The following is a 21400-nucleotide window of genomic DNA, read 5'->3' on the forward strand; positions in this document are numbered from 1 at the left end:
CATGACTTGCCTATGCAACAAAAATATGCAATGTAAACTAGAAATAAATGACTCTGAGTATTAAAACTAGTCTAAGAGTGTTTGTTTAGGAAATAAAGAAAAAGCAGTCACAAATTTGGCTAATTGTTCTAGAAGACAGAATTACTGATGTTTATATCAAACAAGATGCTCAGGAACTAATGCATTTTTTCTCCCAAATTTGTATCTCAGTTAACCATCAACTCTAAATGCATATTTCCTTGTTGTAAAGACATTTCTAAGGCCTCTTCTCAAACAACTCTCTAAACACCTTTAAAATCAAAACCAACTTTTTTTGCAGCCTTCTCTCCAGATAGATACTGAGTAGCTATCTCATCTCCACTTCCCCTCAGGTGACATCCAAGAAAACTGCTTGACATGATTATCTTTCAGTACTCCATTCCTGTATTCAAAAGTTATTTGTTCAAAAGCTATTTGGATGATCAGGAAGGAGGAGAAGGAGGGTGATGAAGGTGCAGAGACATGGAAAGGAAATTAGACAAACTTAATTCCTTTGGAACAAAATATTGCCCCCATATGTTCAGGTGATCTCAAAAACCTCCTTGACATAGAACTTCTGCAGAGTTGACTGATAAATCAGAGTAGAAATTTTATCCATTCGGTATAGCAGATCAATGATAACTTATTCTCCAACCAGTGAAGGAACATCCATTTCAAATACCTCAGCTACTCACAGTTGAATTTTATCCAGACAAACTATGTCACAGGATTGTGAATCCACGGCATACTCTGAATGCAATTTAGTTCTCAGCTTAACATATTGCTACTCAGAAAGAGCAGTAAGCACATCATGACTGTGGTATCATTTTTTTAAAGATACTAAAGAGATACATTCCTTGTTTAGCTATTTCAACTATAACTTATGAGAAAACAGATTTGTAATGTCTCTTTGTCATATTTCTCTTTGACAAATACTTTGGATAAGCAAGACAGAGTGGGAAAAAAAAACAACTGGTGTTACACATATTTTTCCTGGAACCAGTAAGGCATATTCCACCTAGTTAATACTCTCAGTTAAAAGGAAAGCTTTTATGATATTTTTTCCAGAAGGAAAAAAATTCCACTTTGTGACATGCAAGTTTGTACTTGAGGTCAAAAAAACTACATGCAGATGAAGAACTCCTTCTTTATCTTACCACTTGACATTTTTTATGGCAGAATGTTACCAATAAAAACCCCCAAATTAAGTGCAAATTTAAGTATTTAAAGTGGCTAGAGTTTCAGAGGAGCCAAGAGGTTGCATCCATAAACTGAGGATAGTGTATTTTGCAAGTGCTCAGAATCTCTGTGCTATTGGGAAACCAGACATCAAGCTATGCATTGCATTACAAGGACATTCTGAAGAACCGTTAATCACCTACTAACAAATTATACTCAATGCTTCTGAACAAAGGGCAAATTGGAAACCAAACTTGTGATTTATACAATTGTAATACAGTTTTGTATTCCATTTGTTTAAGTTTCACATTTTATCTGCCTGAGTCAACGACCTTATATCAGAGAATGCAGAAGACCAAAAATAGAAATGCATGATGCTGTAGCTAGTGTGCATTAATCAGCTGATAATATATTGTTATGTTTGATGGAATAGACACTGTAAACAAGAAGCAGCTAGGATTAGTGAACATGGTACTTAGTTTTAGAAAATTAATCTGTGTTACTTTTTACATGTCCAAAAAACTCGTATTTAAAGCACATCTCTTATATGTAACGGCATGAAAATATAACTGAATGGAAATCTTAGGTTTAGTGCATTACTGCAATGACACTCTGGCTTGTTCTCTGGAGAATATCATCCAGGATTACAATGCAGTATCCTTTAGCCAACACAACACGGCTTTATAACGAGAGTGGTCAAAGAACTCAAACTTCTACAAATAGACTACTTATTGTTGAAACCTATCTGTAGCTGCCATGTTCCCATTGCTCTTATTTTAACCATACATTGATTATTCATTATAAAACATGTTGTGATATCTTAAAAAAATTCCCTCTAAAATAATAGCTGGGATTCGATAATGAACAAAATTCAGGAAACATTCAAGTTCTCCTTCGTTCTAAGGGTATTTCTGTTAAGAAGAAAGCACCTTACTTGCCAAATTCAAACCAAATCCTCGGCACATCTGTTCCAATGGCACTTATTATCACTCCCATTCTGGATGGGAAGACACTCCTCTGAACCCTTGTGATGATAAATTATAGGGGAAAAGAAAATAAACTATCATACAAAGAGTTTCCTGGCTCACAGCCAAACAGATAAGTGTATGGTGAAACCTTCCCATATCTGTCTATACTGATGAGGAAAATAACTCTGATGAACAACAGTGTGTATTGAGATGCAACCGCAGATGGGCACTGTGCAACAGCACTCCAAAATGTCCCATGGACATTTATTTCCTTTAGAAGAACATGACATTTCAAAACAGCTTAAGGAAAAAGTGGTTAATTTTTTATCAGCCTGGAGTGAGGAAAGAAGAAAGAGAGAGGGGTATTGGCATTTCCATCCCTTGCTGTTTTGGTGGAGTACGGTGATCTCAGAAAATCAGACATCTTTCTTATCCTGCTACAATGAAAATGGGAAAAAAGGAGGTTTACGCATATTCTTCCATGTTGTGCTGTTTTAATTTGCTTACATGTCTCTTGCCCTCACTTCAGGTAAGAGGATGCAGCAGATATTTCCTCTCTTTACCCACAGGTGAAGAGCAGAAGAGAGAGGTCAGCCCTTATGAATGACTGTTCCACTGGGAGGAAAGGGCAGCAATTCCAAGAGCACATCTGCTACTGACCCACCACATTTGAAATTCCTAAGGAATTTTAACTTTTCATCTCAGAGAGACAAAACAAGTGGGCCTCCGAAACTAAACTGTGGAACGGGAGGCAGAACGTTGCCTTCCTTGCCTTTCAAATGAAATGAGCTGCTGACAACTCCATATGGCTCCTTTTAAGTTTTGTGCGCTCCTTGCTCTGCAAAGGCTCCCTTTGATTCCAGGGGAACTGTTTGCAGAAGGAGGTATTGCTTACCATATGTAATATTGGCAGGATAAGATTCCCTCTCTCCATCTCACCTTTGGATGGGGAGAGAAAGGAGATGAACATCAAAGCTTAGTGTGCCAAGTCTTGAAAATATATTTACATGCCAAAGTGGGACTCTTTCTTTGAACACCAACCACAACAGCTCTTCTGTACTTTGGGTAGTTCATTAACAGAAATCAATGCAAGCTGCCTTTTAAGAAAGCCAACACTTGTTCATCGACACACTTTATAATTCCTTTTAGCAGAAGCATCAATGCTTACAAGGTGTGCAGTAAATTATGGCAAAACTGCAGAATGGCAAGGCTACAGAAACTATTTACATTTCAGTGTAAACTTATAAGATTAACCTAAATACATTGAGAGAAAGAGTAATTACTAAGAACCAGAGACAAAAGATTTGTTGTCTTTACCTGGAGGCCCTTTTTCTCTATCTTTTTCTGGAGTATCTGAAGACACTTGGTGAAATCTGTGAGGTCCTGATCCATGGTCTCAATTAACTCACATCCCTAGTGAAGGAAGCAGTAAAACAGAGAGAGAAAAAAAGTCAATCATTTTTCAATTTTGAGAACTAATGATGTCTTTGGTGAATTTAACTGCAGTCAATAACTCAGAGTCTCTGCATGGAGATGCAGAATTAAGTAAAAGACTAGTACCCTTACAGAGCCCAAAGACTGTAGGTCCCAGCTTAACAAGTTACTATGAAATAGCAGTTTGATGGCTAAAGGAGTAGATATTCAAAACCCATTGAGTACCTTTGTGCCTTTGGATAAGCATGTTTTATGATGCTCTGCTGGATGAGCAAGTTCTGGTGTAGCAAGCCCTGAGTGATCAGTAACTTCCATGAAAATGACTATTCTCTCTGATGCTGCTACAAACATACAAAAGTGTACAAGTTTCCAGACCCCAATGCAGTTTTAGAAGTTAATTTGCAGTGATCCAACAGTGATTTCCTTGCAGTGGGGTACTATGGATGAGAGCATGTTAAAGTAGAGAAGAGCAGGAGTTCAGATTTCTTAATTAAGAACTAAAGCAATTCCTAAGCCTCTGAAAAAAAGCTGAGTAAGGAAAAGTGGAGTGCTTCTACCACATAAAGTCACTATTCAAAGAGGTTTCAAGAACACAAAATACCAAGTAAAGCATTGTAAATTAAAATAAAAACCATACACGCTGCATTTAGAGGTTCCCTTTTGTACCACAAGGTTACCTTAAAAGCCTTTTATCTTTGACTTACCTGACGGATTTAATTTTCTCCTATAGACAATAACAACTGATAAGAGAAAACATTCAGACTATATAATCTTTGTACGTGTGCCTGTGTTTATAAACTGCATTATTTTATTACATCAAAAAAACCCAACCCAATGCAAACAAAACCCATAAACCAAAACCCAAAACCAAAAAAACCCAAACAAACCCCCTCCTCCCAAAAAACCCCAAACCACAACCAACAACCAACACCAAATTGTTGAAGTTGCATCTACATTAGTTGTGAAAATAAAGGCAGAGAAGACAAAACTTCCCAGATTAGTGAATTCATGGAGTTTAGTGAATTGCATGCAACAATGTAAAAGCCTCCAATAGGAAAACATACACTATCACCGAGGTGCTTCCCCACACAGTCAGAATGCATATAAAACCAAATAAAGCCATAATGCAGAAGGAGCTGCATTTGGATGAAGTAGAAGAGGTAAGGGAGGAGAAGATAATGAAATTTTTTTTATTATACCTCTTCTCCTCCCTCCTCAAAAACTTCTGAAAGGAAACATAGTCAAAAGTAATAGCCTTTCTGATACCTGATACTGCCCTAAATATCTTTTCAGGCTTGCCTGGATGAAGAGTCATATTGCTGCAACAGCACATGTAATCAGAGGCCTCCACTGCAGACGTGATGCTGTTGCCCCCACAAAAGGGTTAGGGAAAATGTAGCTGGATCCTGGACTCAGTGCTAAGCATGAAACAACCTGAAGAGCTGTCACATCTCCACTCTTCACTAGGAAAGGTAAAAGGGTAATTGGCAGGAGAAGAAGGGACACAAGCCATCTGGACCCTATAATGAACATGTGAGTTTGGCAACACCAGCCAGAGACACCAAGGGAGCCAAGGAAAGGTATAGGGGTGTTCAGGACCACCCAGAAAGCTCATGGTTGGATCTGAAAACTACTAAAGGGGATTTGTTAATCAAAGCCACTCTAAATGAAAAGATGTTTCATTCACTAAGGATGGGGTGCTCTCAGACAGTCTCAATATCAGCACTGATGGTGGGAAGAGACACCAAGCTGTGAGAAACTTTGAACAGACAGAACCTCCTCAGTCTTTCTCAGACAGCCGCTGAACAGCATGAGAACATGACAGATAAAGAGTAAATCAATGGCAGGGACAGCTACTGCTGAGCATGGGAGAAGAGACACAACCTCAGTTACCAGCTCTTAAATTGGCAGTAGAGAAGGAAGGTTTTTTGTCTTTTGCCAGGGCCATTCCTTGGCTTCACAGCATTGGCAGAAGTAAGCATTTTATAGGTACCAATTTATAAATAAAAAATTTAACCTCCACTCTCCCTCAGCACTTTGAAATACTCCTGCACTCACTAACAAGCCTAATCTCCTTGAACAGGTAGGTTTTGGCAGCTGCAGGTAGGCTGCAATTCTGCTTTCCACACAGGGAAGACCAAAGTGCCAAGTTCTATCTTTTTTTTTTTTTAAGTGATGATCTAAACCAGCTTAAATTATTTTATTATTTTATGCTACTATTAAGAACATTTCACTTGAGTTCCATTCTTGCCCAGCTTCTCAGGATGTTCTTTGATAAGAAAAATATTCTAAAGCAACTACAAAGTACTACCAAGGCAAGATAACATTAGCATGGTGGTTGGAGAGCACTGAAGGTCATTTACCACAGTCCAGAAGAAAGGTGTGATGTACCACACAAAGAAAACATATGTTCAGACCTGCTACTGTCTTTTCTGCGTATTCACCATAAAAGGCCTCAAATACCCATCACAGAAACCCAACCTAGATATGTGGATGGGACGTCAAATGCACAGTTCATTAAAGGCACATTACTGTACCCACAATATCAGTACCAAGAATGTACTGTGGCTTAGGAGGGGTATCCTGAAACTGCTTACTCACTGCTTGTTACCTTTGGTGCTTTATACAAGTACTGTTGTAGATCATCATATCAAAAAATGTTGATAGAGTGTTACCATTAAATCCACAACTTCCTTAAAATTAAACTGTGATTTCTCATTCTCTTTCCACATCGAACAGATAACCAGTTCTGGAATTGACAGAGATTTTAGAACTGCTCCTTTTGCCACAATGTCAAAGAGACTGGTATGGCCAGATCGAACTGGGGGTGGGGACAAGCAGCAGCACTTGCATCATCCTGTGCCCTCTTTACAGCCTTGTTGGAATTAATGTCTGTGCAGTTTGTGTTCACTCATGGTTTAAGAGCTTCAGATAAATCTGTTGCTCTTGATATATCAAATCCAATATTTTATGCCACGAAATTGGATGACAATTGTAATGCAGTTCTTTTCAACCTCCACTGCATTATTCTGGAATGACAAAAATCTTCAAGACAGAGCTACCCACTGCAGCCAGAGTTTAATGAAAGGACAGTATAACAATGGCAAGATAGGCAATAATGCTTGTAGTTTTATAGATACCTGCTCAACTTAATAACATTAACCTTTTGTAAGAAAGTTAAAAAGCCAAACAAATTTAACGTTAGGAAAGGTTAGAAAAATCAATACCACACAGCAGGAGTGAACACAATAGATTGCATCTGATGACGATATAGCTTTGCTGAATGATAGGATGAGGCACACAATATTAGGCTTTGGCTGTTCTGTCTTATTATAGCAGCTATGGGAGGCACATTGCTAAAGAAGGAGGAGTGTGTCAGACACACATAATAGGATTATTGAACCCTATATTTCAGACAGACACTGAATTTAGACAGGCACTGAAATGTCAATCTGAACATTTCAGGATTTCTCCAATTTTTAGAAATGTTGCACATCACAGTACGTTGTGTGTTTGGAGAAAGCAGTGTGCAGTTGTCCACTCTCCCATGTTCTTCTTAACCTTTTATTAAGAGAAAGTTATCCTTACTCTTTCTCTTATCTTTCTGAGCATGAGAATATAATTAGAACACATAAAATATCCTAATGTGTACTCTATCTCCAAGATCTTCATACAACAAGATATTCGAGACTATTTTTGAAGCCTGTATCTGACTGTGCTCACTGAGTGCACCAGTGACATTCAGTTCAGTCCTCTGACAATTCCTGTGCACTGAGGCTCAATTTTGAGGTATCCATCTCAAACAGATGCACTTATGTATAGTGTTAATGGCAGACACAGGAAAGACAGATATCCTCAGGTTGAAAGAGAAGAAAGGAGACAGCCTATAGCGCCTCTCAAAATCACGGCACAGACAAACAAAGTCTAAGAAACCTATAAAAACTAATGTTATCTCTAAACATGCTCCTTCCCTAGATTTTACCTACCCAAATAGTAACGAACCCACTCAATCCTAATATCTCACTGACCAACTAAGTAAGAACTATAGATTCTCAGCACTATTTCGGTTGGAAGGGACTTTTCAAAGTCATCTGGTCCAACCTCTTGCTCAGAGTAGGACAGATTTGCTCAGGTTGCTTGAAGCCCTTTCCAGTCCACATTTAGCACCTCCCAAGATGGAGACTCCAATTCTCTGGGCTTGGCCACTCTTGTGGTGAAATTTTCTTTCCCAATGCCTTTCACTGAGATCTCCTGTATTGCAAATTGGGGTTGTTGCTTCTTTTCCTGTCCCTACTTAACTTAAAGGAGAGTCTCTTTCTATTTTCTCTCTGCCCACCCATTAGGAAGTTTGACAGCAATACAATCTGCTGTTCACCTTGTCTTCTGGAAGCTGAACAAACCAGTTTACTTCAGCCTCTTCTCACACATCATGTGCTCTAAACTTCCCTAAAATACATTTCCCTCATTTGTGCTTTATTGGCATGCAGTATTTCCACCTCTAAGAGCTTGAAGAAGTCAATTAACAGTAAGGAGGCAGAGGGTTCCTAGTTATCTCTTCCTTTTAATTTCTGGCCCCAGGGAATTTCATTTTGCCTCTCTGGTATCCTCTACCTCTTTTGCCTACTCAGAGAATAACTCCAAACCTCTGCATTCTTCATATACTATCTTCAGTTACCCGAATATTTTGAAGCCTCAAACATTTTCATACCCAAATGTGCAGACAAGTATTTACATTCTGAATTGGACTCCATGGAACTGATACTGAAAAGCAACTCTAGGGAAAAGCATACATGGATGCAAGCAAGAGATGCTGTTCTATACAGAATGATGAACAGAAATGAACTGCAGGATCTGACTGGGGGTCTTGGATAAGGCCTAGCAAAGAAAAAAAAGCATGTGGATGCATAGCCAAACAAGTTTAACAGATAACAGACATCTACTCATCTGTAATAGGAGGGTGGTGGTGTGAGACCAGAGCATTCAAGCAGTACCAGAAAGAAAAAAATATTTTGGGAAACATCTTTTGCAGAGATAGCAGTAACCCAGACAGTAGCTATCTTCATTGTTGGCCCAGTGTTCCACTGCTGATCCAAAGCAACTCTACTAGAACTGAAACCAAGTCTAGCATGGGATAAATATGAGTCAGGTTAGAATGTCACATGAGGTTTCTGAAAACATTTAAAGAGACAGGATTGTAGAGAGACAGACAGAACAAGAACCTCTAACTTGAGCTACTGATAACCATAAAAGCTGCATAGGTTTCCTATAGGCAGTAAATTTCTGAAGACTGATTTAGGATGACAGCTCCAAACTAATGGAGCTGGTTTATGTCTATGAATTACAACCAGCAGGAAACTTATGAATTGAAGCCTTTTGCATTTTGGGAGTATGATGCAAGTAAGGAAAGCAAAGCAGTTAAGTTCACTGATTTCTTTGGGGAATTTCAAATACTGTTGAATAACAAATATCAAACAGCTTCTCTTTAGATCAGCTTAATTGTATGGATTGTCTTTTAATTTTTGTAGTGGAGAACAAAACAAGTATGTGTAACTGGTGAAAATTGTTTTTGATTTTTAAATAGCCAAAAATATTTAATTAAGTGAAATGTATTTTCTTTCAGTCTTTGGCCTCAAATTTGGCTGGCTTGGCATCAGCATCAAGTTAATACTGTACAGATTGCTTGGCCCTCAGTTCTGGGGTTGACGATGTTTTGACTCATCCAATTGCACATCAGTGACACTGCCATTCAGATTGACTAAAATAAGTTATTAATCATGTCGAAGTATATGCACCGGAAGCCAAATAACTGAAACTCACACTCCAGTGAAAAGCCCCATTACTGACAAATAAACCAAAAATGTTCAGGTTTGACCATCACTTCTAACCTTATATAACATAACTTGATTTATTAAACAAGTACTACCTGGTGGCAGGAAACAAAACCAGTAAATATATGTAAACATATGCATAGCTCTACAACCCAGAACTTGTCAAATTTGACAAATGTTAAAAAAAAATAAAAGAGAGAGCTCTGTAGTTGAAATTTTGACTGCAACAGCTGCAACCTCTTCTCCCTTCCCCCATTTTCATATGATCTTTTTCAAAGTAAATAAAATGTTTCCTGATTTTGTTTTTAGCAAGGCAGCGTGTGGCTTCTGGTGGAGGGTAGTTTTTTTGATACCATACATTTTAGGTTGAGATAATAGCGATGACAGAGTTCTTCTGCATTAATTAGGTTGCTCCCTTTCAAAAGAAAAGTCTATTGCTCATGAAATTGTAGCAATTACTTAAAATGGCAAAATATGAGTCTGTTTAGTTGGTATCTGACCAATACTAAAGAAAGAAAGCCAACATGCCTTTGCCACCTAATAGAAACTGAAAAGCAGAAAACCGAAGGTTTCTAAATCTAAAAAAATCAAATCCAAACAAAAAAGCCCCAAGCTTAAACAAGCCCAAAACAATAAAAGCCACAACAAAACAAAAAACAACAGTACAGTTAACAATCATTTGCTGGAAGAATTCCCAGTATTCATCTGTAATGGAGCAAATTTTTCTGATGTATTAAGTTTGGTGAATGAAAGCAAACCTCTTGAATACTAACCTACAGGTCAGAAAGTGCAGTAATATACACGTCACTGAAACACCTCTATCAGAAGGCCACTAACATCTTCTAAGACTTTTAAATAACCAAGCAGAAAGGTAAGAATGTTGTGTGAGAAAGGTCTGTCAGGAGCCAAAGTCGCATATATACAACCCATATCTTTTCATACCCATTTCTGGCATTTAAACAGTGGACCTACTTTTGTACATCCCTGTGCAACCCAAACCTGTTATTTTTCCAATCTGATGATTAAAAATGAGCACAGTACAGCAGTGACAGCCACCTGCTATTTTTGGATCTTCTCTGAAATTTCCCTTATGTTCCCTTCCTTGTCTGAAAAACAAAGGTTCAGAGAGAGAAATTTTAATTGATGGTCAGGCTCCCTCTGTAATCGGCACCGTGAAAAGCTTTTGTCTACCAAGCTGATTAGGCCCTTTGGATCTTAACCTATTGATGAGACTGATTGCAGCACCTTGCTTTTCTCGGAAAATAACTTGGAAACAGGAATAGGTACTCTATCTGTGTGCATTTATGTAAGAAGATACGAGGTAGCTGGTGTAAGGGAAATCAGAGTGCTGGAATTGCATCAGTTTCTGACAGAAGGGAAGCATGTAGTCCTGATTGTAGACAGCATGAGCCACTATCCAGTCATATAGATGAGAGTCTTTTTTGTTGACTTGGACACACTTCGAACCAATACTAAGAACTGTATCATTTTCAAAAATGTAGTAATTATACTTAACCAATATTAAAATGAATACTGTCTTTGGCACTTGCACTACTGACAATGCAAATAAGACTCAAGCACTCTCCTAAAATAATGCACCAAACAGAAAAGCTGCCCAACCACAAATCCTATGCCCACAAAGCTGAAGCAATAGGGCATGCAGTTATTCCTTGACATTCAGGCATTTGAGGTGGGAGGGAGCAAGAGAGGCCATCTACACATCAAATATCCCACACCACTTTACGGACAGTAACCGAACAGGTTTTTGTTTTGGGTTTTGTGGGTTTTTTTTGGTTGTTGTTCTTTTTTTTTTTTTNTTTTTTTTTTTCTTCTTATATTAAAAGGGCTTCAGGTTAACAAGTTCTGCTTTTTATCACTTAGGATGACAGACACTGCAAAGAACTAAAGTTAATAAGCAGATACTGTATCTGAATTGACTTCAGTTTCCAGACTAATTGCCAATTCTCAAGATCATCTCAAGGTAAGAAAAACATGGAGGAAACAGCAAGGCATGTTTTCAAGGATCTGGGCTGATAAATTTTAGACATCCTAAACACTATCTTAACATGATCCTTTGCCAGCAACCCAGGTACCCAAGAGCAACACGACTATGAAAAATGCATAGAAAATAGCAAAGAAGATGTTAACCTGGATGGCATAAAATTCCCTGCAAGGTATCTAATCATAAATTTTATTTAAATACATATGACCAGTACAACTAGTCCCTCTCTCTTGCATTCAGACAGGCTTTATGCAACGGAATTCTTGTTCCTCACCTAGTATCTACCAGTATGTCCTTAGTTTCAGAGATATGTAATTGCTTTGAAAAGAATTTGGATTGTGAGAGTGAGCTGCATTTCAGATATTGATTACTGGACAGAATTAATTGAGACCAGACCCCAAATGTGTCCTAAGTGCAAAAAAAAAAAAAAGAGTACTTACACAACTATCTAACTATCTACATGTACAAGATGAGTACAAAGACCTTGATTACCTAAAGGCAGCAAATTGAAAAGAGAAATATCCTCCTATTGTGTATAAAACTCTGAAATTTGTGCTATCAATACAATTTAGTACCTCCTTTTTTCTTTTTGGTATTGGGATAATAATGAAAATAGCAAGATTAGTTCCAAGACTGATCCTTCAGGAAAGTCACTGATTACTTCCCACTACTTGTTAGTTTTCTTATGAACTGCTGACTGCCTACAATTTGTGTAGTAAGTTCTAACTTGGCTAGGTATGTGCCTAGATAATACTCTTTTTTTTCCTTCTTATTGTTCTGTCTGGCACTTTCTAAAACCTCTCAGCCTCAGTGTAAGAGCTGTATGTCACAAGGAATAGAAGAAGCTTTCTGTAGGGAGAGTTTATTCACTGTCTACAACAGTAGACATAATTTCAGGATCATCTTATATAGATCAAAAGGAGAATGCTAGACTATATGTATCCTTAGTACAATGTAGATCAGCTTCCGTGTTCAACATTTTAAATGATATGCTGTCCCCTCTTTTTCCTCCTTCAGTTTTTCTTTCCAGTCATTTTTCTCCTTCTCTATAAAGGAAATAGCTAATTTAAATTTATGGATGCCTCTTTTGCTTTCTCTAGGCAGATCATCTGGGACAGGCAGTTTATATAACATTTCTAATATGTGCTGGTGCCTGAGAAAGAAGGAGGTTTATTGCTGAAAACAGGATATATGCCTGTACTGCTACACCAGGTCTACATCCTGCTTATATATTTATAAGATATCAGAAACAGTAATACAGAATGAAGCAAATATATTTTTTGTTATCCGTACATACTCCATGTTAACTACAGGCAGAAAATTAACAAATGAGGGGTGGCTGAGGTCACTTGGTCTGTTCAGCCTGAAGAAGAGGAGACTGAGGGGAAACCTCATTGCAGTCTACAACTTCCTTGTGAAGGGAAGAGGAGGGGCAGTCACTGATCTCTTCTCTCTGGTGACCAGTGACAGGACCCGAGGGAATGGCCTGAAATTGTGTCAGGGGAGGTTTAGGTTTGATATTAGAAAGAGGTTCTTCACCCAGAAGGTGGTTGGGCACTGGAACAGGCTCCCCAAGTGGTCCCAGCACCAAGCCTGACAAGAGTTCAAGAAGCATTTGGATGATACTTTCAGGCACATGGGGTGACGCTTGGAGATGGTCCTGTGCAAAGCTAAGGGTTGGACTCAATGATACTTTTTGGGTCCCTTCCAACTCAGCATATTCTGTGATTCTGCGATAAAAGAGATGGTTTTTTTTGGAAGTAATTGGAGGAAAGTTCCTAGCCATGCCACAACAGATTCACGTCAGAAGTAACAATGTTGTAAAGGGTGCCAAACTCAAAGGCACATTCATTTAGCTATAGACTTCTGTACTTAAGAGAGCTTTATGGGTCCAAGAATTTTAAGACCAGATAAGTTTTTCAAATGCCTAATCTTAACGTAGGCCAGTGAAAACAGGCTTCACAAATTCAAAATAAAATTAAATTGTTCCGTATTTTAACAAGTGATATTGCAAAGCTAACAGCAATGAAAATAAATAATAATAATTATAATAATTATAATAACAACAGCAGCAACTACCACCACTGAGCTTTACAATTCATTTCTGCCAAAGATCACCAATCATCTGGGAGCAAGGAACAGAAATAACTGACACGCTGACATTCTGACAGACATAAGGGAAAGCTTGGGAATTAAACCACTGCCCAGGACAGCAGTTCTGACTGCATCACTACCAAGTGTTCCACTGAGTATGAACACATTTCCAAGTGAAATTCAGGCTATTTGCTATATTTCTACATAATTGAGGTAGATTCTTGAATAATAAAAGGTCACGCATCATATTCATGCAGTTGCTGCATTTTTTATTTGTGGAGGGCTTCAACTGAAAGTGAGGTTGCTGAATAAACATTCAGTCTTTAGATCTGAGAGCACTTAATTATTTGGTAAACAGGAAACCAGTTTTATCTTCAAGGCCTGCATTTCAATAGGCAGAGGCTGCAGGTTTAAAAACCGAGCGCTTGGAATTGGGCTGTACATCCTTCTCCCCATCTCTCCTTTCCACGTGATATATAAACAACTACTCAGTTCAATTAGATATCAGAATATCCAAGCTTACTGTACTGAAAATATTTCCATTACACATGTGAAATGTTTCAAGCCCTGAATGGGTGAAAAATGTGACGTAAAACCAAATAAAAAATGTGTAGCCAACTAACAGCAATTACTCTGCAAGTAATACAGAGCTTTGCAATAAGATAATTTACATTGGTATACCCTAGATATCTCCTAATAGGATATTCCTTTGCATTATATAGGAACAGTGATCTCTGAAGTCAACATTTCTAGCTTTTCTTATCGATAGCTGTGATCCCTGGCAAAAAAAACGCTAACACGACATAATAGATACAAACACTACAAAGGAACTATGTAGTCGTCTTTTTGTTCTAACAGGGTCTGTTCAGAACCCACTCCAGTAACCATCTTTTGAGCTCTGACCAGTCACAGTCCACTGGAGAGGTTATGATTTAGGTGATACATCATAGAACCACAGAATGCCCATCTCCAGAAAGCAGGGGGCCCACTCTGATGTTTTTTAATGCTGTATGCCTGAAGTGACATCCATATGAAATATCAGATCCCATGATCTTCCCCAACATGACTGAGAGTAGAATTTGGCCTCCTGCATCTGCTGTTGACAAAGAGCAATGGAACTGTCAGGGAACATTCGTAATTCAAAATGCAAGCCACAGCCTTTTGTGCAAAGAGCTGTAACAGATTTGTAGGAACTAAATGCAGCAAAAAAAGTAGTTACATACTATGCCAAAACACGAATGCCAGTGTCAAAAGGAGCTGCATACATGCACAAGGGCAGACTGGTCTAACAAACTATCTGGAATATGGAAAGATGCAAGACAAGTTATTTCCTTGACTGCTGCCTAGACAAAGCATAAGGCTCCAGAACATTTGACTGTGTTTTGAGCTTCCCATCAGCTATCCAGGGTAACATGAGAGCTATGTGAACCTGAACTAGCATTCATTGATACCAATACTTAAGACAGTAAGGCACAATATAAAATTTCCATAACATACTATTCTAACATACAATCACATCTGTGAGCTTCTCCTATTCTGCTTTCCTTCCTCCTGCCCATCCTCTATTTTAAACTACTGCTGTTAGAAAGAAAAGAAAAAAAGATATCAAGATCTGCTTGTGCATTTTGATCAGAGATCTAAAAAAAGCTTACAGCTTCAAAAAGCTGTGAGAAGATGCATCAGAAGCTCAGCAAGGCTATATGTGCACATTTTGAAGGGGCAATTTTAATTTTTATTTTAGCTCATGCAAGTCTTCCACACGTATTATTTTCACTGAACTTTGCCTGAATTGTAAGTCTGAAGCTCATCCACATGGACATAGCAATATATGCAGATATATATATATAGTCCCCCAAATTCTGAAGTTTTCCAAATATTTGGTTCTGTTCCATCTAGGGTTTGTAGATGATGGTTATGTCTCTACCCTAGTCAATGCTGTGATTGGAAACGGTAGTGGACATAACCAAGCTTTAGTGGGCAACAAAATTCATCCTGAAAGCCTCTGGTTTTTTTGATGGGTTTCACAGTCTAAAAAGATCAAAATACTGCCACTGCCCCTGGATGGCCAACTAGCTGGTTCATAGCTAGGTAGGTTTTCCCAGTGACCTAGTTCACAGCAAGGAAGGCTATGTCTGCACTGAGCAGGCCCAGAAACAGCCCTATGAGCCAATTAATGCCTTACTCTCCCACTTAAAAGCCTCTCCCTGCACAGCAGTTTCAAGCAATGGTGAACATTAGTGACTGCCCTTTAACCCATTCTGCTAAAGATTTGTCAGACACTTCTGAAGTGATGAGGACAGTTGAAAAGAAAACTCTTTCTAAACATTTTCCAGGGCTTGATTTGCTGTGAGAAGGTAATATATACACTAATCAGGTGATAAAGCATGGAGATTAAACTAACCTTTTCAGTTATCCTGTCCATCTTTCTAAAGAAAGAGTTTTTCTCCACTCACTCTCAAATGTTGTGTTTAGTTTGATTAAAAGACTTTTCAAGCTGCAGAGGTTTTGCTTCTTTCCAGCAAAAAAAATGTACCACACCACAACTGATCCCTCTAGGTATTTCTTCTGATATTTCCTAAAGTCTTTTATTCAGCTGTATCCCACCTCACACATAGGCACTACATAAGTTTATCTCCCCAGTCCATGCAATGCCTAGTTACAGTCTCTTTCCCAATCTTCCTTCAAACTCATGTTTCAAAATCCCCAGCATCCAAAGAATACACAAGCAAAACATGTGGCATATAGAAAGCAGTTTTTCTCTTCTGACAGAAGGCATTAGAGCTGATCTCCTTTTATCAGGAACTCATTGTGCTTTTCCTTACATAATGGGATGGCAATCCTGTGCCTGAATTGGACTACAAAAATTATTTAAGAGGCTTTGCTTTTCAAGCGGCAGATCATATTCTAAACATCAGCAGATTACAGTACATTCAGACACTTGATAGTTTTTCCTTATACAAGCAAAAACTACCCCAACACCTTTTATTCCATATCTGTCTAATTAGTAGTTGTCCACCCATGGCTTCTGGAGACAATGCCCTACTTTTACTATGCATTGCAACCTGCAGTTCTATAATCCACATCCAAAAGACTAACAAAGAAAATGTCTTGAGATCAAGGCACCGAGACAACATTCATCAACTGAAGGTTCAGCCGCTGATGCTCCCATGGGAATCTTGTGTGACCTGAGCAAGCCGTCAGAGCACAGTGTCCAAACTCATGTTTGGGCACTAAGTGGTTCCTAGCTTCTTTGTTTGTTAGGCTTTGATTTTGGCCTCTCTCCATCTCAGTCCTGCAAGTGTGCAATAAATTAATACTTCTAGCATGCACTGTGAAAACAAGTGACTAGGCATTCAAGAACCAATCTATAGCACCAGAACCATCATGGTACACACATGTAAAGTAATCATAATCCTAACCAGATAAACAACTGCTTAAGGCAAATACCTCCCTCTTCTCCACAGTTTTTGAAGACGTAGCCATGCACAATTACCTCTGCTTTTCATATACTAAAATTCTTTAAATACTTAGTTTCTTTACCGTGACTTTTACAGAAAGAAGTTACCATAAAAAGGTAGCAATTGTCATCTATTCTACACCCCCATTTTATCTATCTTAGAAATTCTTCCTTTAGAAATTCAAAAACTAAGCACTCTAGAATTACATGCTGCATCAAATAAAAATAAAAATACCACAACAGAGGAAGTATGTGACACACTTACTTTTTCAGTTGAATGAATCACATTGGAGACATGCAGTGAAAATGATTTTGCAGCAGAATTAAAGCAAAAGCTGGAGTTTTTTAATTAAATTATATTATTACTAAGTAAAAGAAGACAGTTATGTAACACTTCCTTCTTCATGTAACCTTCATGACCTACTGTTACACTTCTAGACATTTTATGCTGTCTGTACTTTTATACCCTAGATACTTTAACTCTTTTCAACTCTTCTATGCATGCAATGCAAATGAAATTTAAATCAGCAGCTTTCAATCAGATAGTTTTTTGAATGTGACAGTCTATCACCAAAATTGGTATCTGAATGCAGTCTAGTGGAGCGTAAAATACATTTTTTTTAATGGATTCACTGGAAAAAATCTAAACCCACTGTGATCAATTCATTCAAATTACAATTAAGCAAGTAAAGGGTTTTGCTAGATTGTTAGAATGGAAGTAGAAGAGAACCACCACAGATTTAGGCAAGACTATAGCACTAAGAAAAAACTTTGTGTTTGGTATGTTTTGCAAAAGACAGTAACATGTCTCTTCTGACAGCAGAGCATTTTCCTTTATTCTTAGCAAGCTCAGCCAAAATTTAGCTAATATTAAAACTCACATAGTGCTATGGCACCAGACATTTTTATTAACTACTTATTTGTTCTAAATAATTTGTCTGAGAGTGAACAGATCTTATTTTTAAAGGAACCAAGATTATCATGTTCAAGAAGAAAAAGAATCCCTCACTCAAGAAGAATTAGTAGGTCACTGTAAATAACATCTGCACACTTACTGTAAATCATTTTGGTGACAGAAGGTACTGCCATGCAGTCTGATCAACATTACCAATGAAGCACAGCCAATTTTCATATGTTTGTATGACAGATTGCTGTTATTAGTCAACATTAAGATGTTTGATGTAGTTGCATAGGGTTTCCATTCCCCAAACTTCTTGTTTTGTATTCTCAAAAAAACATCTCTGCAAAAAATTAAATTGACATGAGAAACAGGGATGAGGGTTTTATTTCACTTGCATCATGTAATGTTCAACTTCAAGCCACATCTTCTCTTAACTTCTAACAGTCTTCAACGCATCTTGAAAATCAAATTCTTATGCCGTATTCTGAGCACCTGCCATCATCACCAGTGCCTGCAACTAGAACTCAATCAACACCTATGCTTTGCATGATGGAACATTGAACTAAGCCCTTCTCCTGCTGAGCTGGAATAACTAAGAGCAAGATCTCCCTTTGCTTCAGGAAAATATGGCAGTTTCTCCAAGTTTTTTTAGCTAACTAGGCACAGTTGCTTTATCCATAGATAACTCCAAAGAGAGCACAGTAATTCTGGTACTGCTCTGTCATTGCTCTTATGCTAACATTGATGTAAGGTGCAGGTTCAAGTCTGGGGGGACAGGAGACTTCCATGTTCCTTGAAAGACCCACTTAGACTTAAGGGCCAAACAACCATACTTCAAGGAATTCAGCTGTTTTTTTCTGAAGACATGGAAGATTAGAAACAACATATCTAAATGGAGAATTTGGAAGGCATTAAGCAGATAGTAGTTCCAATACACTGGAAGACATTGCTGCACAGACTTTCATAGGGCTGGCAAAGCAGTAGACATAACCAAGGAAGTCCGAAGGCAGTAAGAGTTCAAAATACTACAGCTGCAAGATTTGCATAATTCTATATTCATCTTCCATTTAATTTTTCATGGTATCTCATCTGCTTTGAATAAATAACAAATTATTGCCTCAGATACTTATTTTTACATACCACATTCATCTCAAAGGAAACCCTGCAAGTGCTGCCAATCTCTGTTGTGAACAGCCCATCTCTGAGAAGGCTGATGTACTGCCCACTTCTCTTACCCAATATCCTTTTCTTTAAAAGCAGTGAACCAAATAGCTATTTAATACTGAACTCCCCCATCACCCTGAAAATCTCCAGTGACTCAGAGAGAAGCAAATGATCTGAGTAGATATTCCTGCTGCACCACCTAGCTCTCACTTCTTCCTCTTCTATTCAAAATATTCGATTCTTTGATCCCCCATGTTTCAACTTGCTAACCACTTTCCCAGATTTCTAGCTCAGAAGCAGAAATAAAGACAGTATAAACCACAAATTGTTAGGATTTACACTCACATAATTCTTCCCAATGGTAGCCTTTCCTTATTCACTTGAGACTCATTTCTGTTCTTTACAACTTAGTTTCTCTGCCTAAACATTTTGGTCAAAAGCTGCTGCAGACAGGATCCACGCTGAGTCAGTGCCTCGGCCCTCCTTTGTTGGACAACTACATTACAAAGCAAACCAAAACATCATTCCAATTAAATCCATATTTGCCCTGGCTTCCAGCTGAAACTTGTCCCTCTAGCCACTGTTTTGGGTTTCCCATGTTGCCCCCTCCTGGCCTGATAAGTAACTGGGGTTCCCATTGCCAGCTTGCTCTGTCACCAGCAACCGAAGAGTCACTCATCTTCAAAATTAGCTCTGAAATGAGACAATGCTTTTAACACTTGGAAGATGCCTCCAACCTCCGGCTTGACATTCGGAGAAACAACTGGATGGAGTAGACTGAGCAAGATGCTGATTAGTACAGTATTGTACTTATACATCACAGTACAAGGAAGGGGAAAGGGAAGAACATATACAGACACACACACTCTACTTGAGCCCTGAGGATCTTCTTTACTCACTTTTTCCTAGTGACTGTGAAAGAATATCAGTGCGTGAACTGAATCTTAAGAAGCACTGAATGATGCAAACAAGTGGTAACACTACAGGGAAGGTGAGAGCGCTTGAGCAGTCTTGGTAAACCTCTTCAAGGGCCATCTTGTGTTGGAGGGAAGCCAGAGTCTTCACTTGTATGAGTGAAGGGAGTACAGTCCCTGTTTGGAACTGCTCTTTTAAAACCAGAGTAGAGGATGGAGTGGGGGGGAAGGGAAGGAGGGCAGGGAAGAAAACCTAAACATATGGGGCTCACAGGTACTGTGACACCACAAATAATTACGACATCATACATCTGACTCCTAAAGTGCATGTTGTACAATGAAATCAATAAAGCAAAAGGGATGAGGGAAACAAAGTATTAAGAAATACATGGACATGGATCAATGATTTAATAAATTGGCCTTGCAATGTTGGACAAAGGATTTTTGCAAGGCATCTCTGATAGACTGAAATGCTAGTGATAATCTGTATTACCCCATTTCCTGTAACTATGACTTATCCCTAAACTAACATCATCCTTTCCTCTGTTACTGAGATATCTTAGGCCATCCTTCTTCTGTACATAGGTGCAAAATAGCACTGACAAGATTAAATGAAGCACCTGCTTTTAAGTAAGCTATTAGTAACTCTCTGGGGAGGCAGAGGGGTGGGGAGAATAAACGCTCTGTTTGATCCTACCACAACAGTAGCTTTTCTTGCTCAGCAGTATGCTTACAGAGATGGCTTTTCCAGCTGAAAAATTAATCGTAGCAGATTTTATTACTTCCTATACTACAGAGTGATAAACACAACTAGTGGAATAATTACATTATGTTATAATTACATATAGTAACCAATTGTCAATAGCATGGCATTGCTCTGGAAGTACTTTCAATTCTAAACACTGCATTTCTCAGGCAGCTGTTAAGGACTTTTCTTTATTGATAATTCCAAACCTATGACTTATCAGTACATGACAAGTGAAACCCAAGTGCACAAGCTGTGATCCCTCCATGCTCGCCCCAGGGAGAATTGTTCCACACACCTTTGTATCATTCTCAAGGTTGGGAGCAACCAAAGTCATGCTGCAGAGGCATTCAGGTCAATCAGGATAAAGACATTGTAGTGGACACCTAACCAAAGCTGGAAATGAAGTCTGTGCTGGCAGGGGAGGCTGGGAAGAAGAGGAAACAGAACAAAAGGCAAGGCATGGTACTAGAGTCTTGAAGGGAATTTAGCCAGAAGCACTTAGCTTGACAACCTGCAGTTCAGTCAGAAAACAGAGACATCAGACATTTGGTTCTGGAACAAGTACGGAAAGGAAACACTATATATGATTAGGCAGAAATAAAAAGAAAAAAAAAGGTAAAAATCAAGATTTATTTTGTTGTCACTCTTATCCTCCTTATGACCCTATAAGTAAGTCCTGTCTTAGTTAAGGAA

The 21400-nt window shown here is 38.4% G+C and overlaps 1 protein-coding gene across 5 annotated transcripts in view; it reads right to left on the reverse strand.

Moving 5' to 3' along the window:
• TPK1 (thiamin pyrophosphokinase 1) overlaps window positions 1-21400 on the reverse strand; it is a 307366-nt gene that overhangs the window by 126941 nt on the left and 159025 nt on the right. For all 5 annotated transcript variants that reach the window (XM_017823218.1, XM_017823190.1, XM_017823201.1 and 2 more), the window contains one exon: window positions 3483-3578. In XM_017823218.1, coding sequence (XP_017678707.1) covers window positions 3483-3578 — 96 coding nt within the window. The remainder of the gene's footprint in view (window positions 1-3482; window positions 3579-21400) is intronic.

This window comes from Lepidothrix coronata, unplaced genomic scaffold, assembly GCF_001604755.1.
Source record: "Lepidothrix coronata isolate B3197 unplaced genomic scaffold, Lepidothrix_coronata-1.0 Scaffold3, whole genome shotgun sequence".
NCBI lineage: Eukaryota > Metazoa > Chordata > Aves > Passeriformes > Pipridae > Lepidothrix > Lepidothrix coronata.